Source organism: Gavia stellata, chromosome 17 (assembly GCF_030936135.1).
Source record: "Gavia stellata isolate bGavSte3 chromosome 17, bGavSte3.hap2, whole genome shotgun sequence".
NCBI classification, from domain to species: domain Eukaryota; kingdom Metazoa; phylum Chordata; class Aves; order Gaviiformes; family Gaviidae; genus Gavia; species Gavia stellata.
In genome coordinates this window covers 7,030,899-7,036,898 of record NC_082610.1, presented here as the reverse complement: position 1 = coordinate 7,036,898, position 6,000 = coordinate 7,030,899, and the positions used below count along the sequence as shown (strand labels likewise).

At 37.4% G+C, this 6,000-nt stretch overlaps 1 protein-coding gene across 2 annotated transcripts in view; it reads right to left on the bottom strand.

Annotated features, from left to right (window-relative positions):
- Positions 1-6,000, bottom strand: part of ANO3 (anoctamin 3) — a 197,274-nt gene continuing 191,274 nt past the window's right edge. For both annotated transcript variants that reach the window (XM_059825930.1, XM_059825931.1), the window contains exons 22-27: positions 4,885-5,030; positions 4,625-4,777; positions 3,788-3,935; positions 1,848-1,928; positions 878-983; positions 1-183 (exon numbers count right to left, since the gene is read on the bottom strand). In XM_059825930.1, coding sequence (XP_059681913.1) covers positions 1-183; positions 878-983; positions 1,848-1,928; positions 3,788-3,935; positions 4,625-4,777; positions 4,885-5,030 — 817 coding nt within the window. The remainder of the gene's footprint in view (positions 184-877; positions 984-1,847; positions 1,929-3,787; positions 3,936-4,624; positions 4,778-4,884; positions 5,031-6,000) is intronic.

Below are 6,000 nucleotides of genomic sequence, written 5' to 3'. Positions count from 1 at the left end.
CTAAGGCCATTCATGGTGATACTGTTTTCCATTCTTTTTCCTTTCTCTCTGCAAATGCTCCAGTTCAGCCTCATACATCATTTCCTGGACTAAGTATTTCTCTCTCCTCATTCTGTCGCACAAGTCTTTGGGCATGTCTGGAATCAGGTAGGCAATGAAAGACTTGATTCCAAAAACAAGGTGCTGAAAAGAAGAACAAAAATAATTGTTTTAAAGATGCAAAACTGGAACTGAAATTCAATTCATGACTGAAAAGCCACTCCTTTGTTTTTTTAATATACACACACACACACATATGGGAGTACATGAGCAGTCTATCAGAAACGTGAAAATGCTGCAATCTTCTGAAAAGTAAAACTCAGGGTAAATTAAGATGTGACTGCAGGATACACTAGTTTGAATAACAAAAGCAAACACTACCTACAAGTAGTCTTTGTTAAGAGCTTGTAATCTAAGTAAACAACCGGATTCCCAGACAGTATGTAATACGTTCTTCAAAGTCAGTCCATGCATTTCTACTTTCACATTAGGCTAGAATCATGTATCATTTTCCTGAAACACATTTTAACTTGTAATAACTGTGCTTAATGTACACATAAGTTGCATTTCTTCTTTTTCAATAAATATGAAGGATTTGGTTGGGAACCAACATGATGTATAAGACGATGGTTAAGGAAATACGATTTTGGAGGGACTTTAAAATCTGCATGCTCTGCCAATTCCATTTGAAGCAGCCGACTGACAACAGTTTTTTCTCTCTCTCGACTGTAATGAACAAGCAGTTGATGATACTGACAGTTTATTTATGGAACGACTGTAAAAAAACCAACCCAGACTTTAAAGAGGTAGAAAGGAATTGTTCCTTTCCATGACTAACCTCAAATACTATGATGAAGGCCAGCCGCGCTGCCAGGACATGCCAGAACTGCAAAGTGAATTCATATGGAGTTGAACTCCATGGTGGGGCTCTGTAATCTCTGTACCTGGTAAAGCAAAGAAAAATCCAGAAAGTTAGCCTGTGCTCAAAAACCTGAACACGGTGAAAAGCTCTCTGGCTTATCCCACATCTGGCTAAAAGGAGAAAAACTGAATTGAAAGGGTACTTCAAGAGGAATTAAACAGAAAAGGAGAAAAATAGTCCACAATACAGGCAATTAAATAGGGCTGCTTATAAGAAGGCACTTTTTGCTTCCAAAAATCCAGAGCAAACAATTTCTTTTGTTGTTACAAAGCTGACACCTCGGCGTGTTAAGTTCAAGTGTGTTGACTCTAAATTGGTTCTTGTCTTTACTTAGAAGCATTTGAGATGCTCCAGACAAAGTTTGCAGAAATGTAACATGATTCTGTAACTTCTTAGTCAATTCAAGCTAACTCTCACTGTAAAACTAAATCTGAAACCAGGAGGAGTGCGCTCATGCAATGATTAATTTCTTGCATTCATCTTGCATAACTGTTTGGGATCTCGACCTGGGTTAAAGCCGCAACAAAAATGTTAATTGTGTATTTTACTTCATAGACCTCAGAATGCTTAACAAAACTGAAATGAGAATTTTTACCCTTCTTGGCAGCTGGGGAAACTTTGAGATTAAATCATTCATAGAGGCATGAAAGATACGGCTTGCAAGAGTCCTGGAAAAACTTAGAACACAGGTTTCCAGTGTCTTAGTATTGCGTCCTACCACACAGTGTTTGTACCTGAGACTCCCACGTTGAACAAACTTGAACTCCAATGCTTTTACAGGCAAAAAGGAAACTATTCTGCCAGTAATTTAAGCATTGACTTTCAATTTAATGTCTGTATTAATGTCTATGCCCGTATTACAAGAAGAGAGAACATCGAAACATACCGGCAGTATCCTGAGTATCCCATCCCAAGTTCACTCAAATCAAATACTGATAAACTGCTGTTGACATATCCTTTTAAGCATCTGAAAGGAAAAGACATACGGTCAGGACTTTCTTCATGAAGTGGTTATAGGAGCATAGATCCTGTATGTAAACATATTTCGCTATCACCTGTTGTGAGCATACTATTTTATTTGCTCATCAGGACAAAAGCAATTCTAAGCTTTTAAGCAGAGAAGCAATGTCTTATCGGAAAGAAACAAATAACATCTGTTTCAGGGATAACATGGTTTAAAAATCTATTTTCAGTATTTTTCATGTTTTTGCTTCTCATCTACCAGCAAATATAAAAAAAAAATTATTGCCCTAGTGTTCTTCACTGTCTCCTAAAATTACTGAACTTAGAAAGACGGCTAGAGAGGCAGAGAGGAGAATAATTTAACATCCTTGCAGAATCTGCCAGCAGTCATGCAGCATATAGCAAAAAATGACAGGTTTTACAAGTTGAATCAAAGAAGAATTTTCACCAACAGTAAAATATATATCAGTGCATATATACCAAACAGCTGTCTTAAAGGCAACAGTTTATTAGTATTAATGACAGAAATCACATAAATACATTGAATTATGACTGTAGGAGTGAATTTTTGCCTGTTCCTGGAAAACCATGGACATGTAAGACATCCCACCTTCTTGGAAATCTGTCCTGTAATTTAACAAAGGGCCTTCTGAAAGGCAAAGAACTTTTAAAAAGAGATGCATCAGGAATCCTATTATACCTACTGAACCTTCAGGTTTGCTGTGACACCTCAAATCACTACTGGCAAAAAAAGAAATAGAATTACATAGTTCTCTATTACATGGGTAGTGCACATTAAGCACTAACGTTTTTCTGCTATTGTCTCTTTTCATTCTATCCTGCCTCATTCTTTTTGCCCTTCAATTCTCTCTTCCTGTGACACTGCAGGAAGAGTAAATCTCTATTTTGAATCGTTAGAGATGGAGCAATGAGGGAAGGAAGGACAGACCCCTGCGGTTTGGGCTGAGGCACAGTCTGTGATTGCAGTGGTACTGGCTTGCTGGACAAGCCTTGATGCTTTCGCTCTTATCCTTCCTCCTGTGCAATGAAGAAGATAAGTTGTGCTTGTGAGATGTCCTGTAGTATTAGCAAAGCGATGTTTCCTTTTCTGGAGGTAACCCTGATTCCTATATTAGAAAAATAATAAAACCTCAACAAAAAACCCCTCCAATACCACTTGTAGGGCACTGGTCTCCAAATGAAAGAGAGGGTGTCCATGAGTACTGTGATCTGTTTTTTTCATTTAAAAGGTCATGATAGACAGTGGAAATGCAGACAGAGCACGGTGGACCCACAGTTCAGAGACATTGGTAAGCATCTGGAGAGGAGTGCAGGAAACCGTCCTGGCGGTGCAAAGATAGGCAAGATACCTTGCTTGAAGCTAAGATACACTGTATAGGGAGCTAGGCAAAATAGTGTCAAGGCCAATCTTGCTGGAGCTTGGCTGCAAGAATTTCTGAAGAGAAACAGGCAGAGAAGGTTGAGGGTGAACAAGGCTTAGGATAAAAAAGGGTTCGGAAGGGTATATATGTGTGTGGGAGCGTGGTGGGAGAAGACAGTCCAGAACTATTGCAAAAAAGAAGAAAAGCTTATCTAGAAAAAGCCTGAAAACTGCTACGATGTATATTGAACTTGGTTGTTTGCATTCAGAAGGGAAGACGTGATTTTCCACTTCTGTAACTGTGGAGCTAGTTTGCAAACTCTCTGGAATGGCTGAGTTACTGGCACTTAATATCTATGAAGGTTCGCACAGATGTAAAAGGTAAAATGATACTGATGTATGTTAAGTATGCTAACACAGAAAGACAGTAGCAAAAGCATGCTTCCACTACAGTATACATATATAAAGAATATCCTAATTACTTTTCTTGTCTGTATCCTTGATCTGTACAGGGACCATATTTGTATGCATAGACAAAACGTGGAATGTAATCAGAAGTAATGGCAATAACAAAGGCATTGGTGATGACAGCCAGAACACCAATTCCTTCCAGAATCCCATACCAGATACCTAGAAAAAAGGGGAAATGACAGAAAAGCCATTAGTTTTTAACAGTCATATTAAGTCATGTAAAATCATACTAGTGATATTAAAGTCATTATTAGTCATAAAGTTTTCCTTTCTTATTGAGAAAGAATCATTCAGTCAGAAAAACTAGTCAAGATTAAGCCATGTGCCCACATTCCTGCCACCACTGGCTCCACCGGAATGAAGCCTTACAGTAGGGCACACCCTACTGAGAAGAAATAGTTAAGCAACAAAGGTATAACCACAATCTTCAGTTATAAAGGCCAAATACAAGATTTTGGAAAGAGATTTCTTTTCTTATTTTTATTTAATTCAGTTTCAAAATAAAAGTGAATTTAGTCCTTATATTTCATTTTAAAATTCAATTGATTTTGGATAGCATTTTAGACCTAGAGTTCCACAAATCAGCAGCCTAAAATACTATTTAGCCTGTTTTCAAAATACCAACTATTATGATCCCTTATCGGAAGTGGAAAGCAAATTTGAGGTGTCCTCTTAGCTAAGCGACTGAGTATGCTTTTGCTGCTTAACAGGAGAGTTGTCACTGAGATCTGTAGATTACGTTACCAGTTTCACTCTTGACAGGTGAAATATTTCCGGGGTTAAGCTACATTACAGAAGGAAACACAAAGAGGTGGTACCTGACAGTGACAGTCATTAGATTCTCTCACCTATATCTGTTGCTCTTGCAGGCATAGGTCTTCGCCACTGAGTGACAAACTTGTACGCGTCTAACCTTATTTCTATGATATTGTTAAGCAATGCCAGGAGAGGTGCCAGTGGGAAGGCAGCAACGAAGATGGTGGTAAAGCCAAACTGTAAAACTAGACAGGCATTTCTATGGTTAGAAACTGGAAATGCAAAAGATCTTTTAACGTGCAACATAGTTCCAGTTTCTTAAGAAAACTGACATCTCCCTAAATTTGCTCACCCATCTCTAAGTATTCGTCCATTAAACCATGGAGATTCATAGGCTGCAGATTCCAATCTTTTTCCCACTGAGGTAGAGAAATTTTATGCTCCATTAACTGCCCTCCTCTCTTCATTTTGCGTCGTGACCACCAATTCTGTAATAAACTTTATTAGATAAACAGACCATTATTGTCTGAACTTGCTCAGTAATTTACAATACTTGCTGGTATTGTTTTGAAGTAAGTGGGCCTGTTTTGAATAGCACCTGAATGTTTATTTAGGTATTTTCTGGAAATATTTACAATATCCTACAAGATACAACTCAAAGAACTTCCAAAAGTTCTCAATTCTGCATTATGATTTTAATTATGCCTTTAACATAGCCTGTTAAGCATTGTACAAATAAGCTTTTAAGAATACGGAATTTGCTTGCATGGACTTTTTCTGTAGGCTTTACCTGCATGCCTAAATAAAAAAAGAACAGGAAAAAAATCACGCATAGCGAGAGCATTAAAAAAGTAAATAATGCTTTCTTTTTAATCCTATTAAAACCAAACCAAATAAGTGGAGCTCAGCGAGAACTCTGTGATACTAGAATACACTGAATAGTAGAATATGTCTACTTTTCTTTGAACAAACCTAAAGATCTAGATGCTCTACAGAATATTTTTTTCTTGAAGCAGGAAAAAGTGTCTAAAGAGGTGTTACTGAAGCTGCAAATACTTACGACTATTTTTTATAAAGGTGTGCAGAGGTCCTTTCACCAGGTAGTTATAAATATTAAGTAGGTAATAGTATCACAAATTAAAATGTTATACAAATGAAAAATATTATCCAGTACTGACAGAGGTGGCAATTGAAGGCTATTATTTATTTCTAGATGTTACTGAAAAGGGACTGAAGACGGGAAATAATTTTCTTAAAAGTTTTTTTATTAAGAGGCTGCTATATTTTTCTCAAGCTAACTTAGTGCTTAGCTCTTGATCTCTCTTCTTACTGAAAGGGCTCAGTTGCAAACAATGGTTTTGTCAAAACAAAACACCTCTTTCCAAAAAGGACTATAAGCGTGTTCCAAATTAAATTCCAGACAGAGTTAAGATGCTGCTGGGCTGAGAAGACAGGAAGCCTGATACTT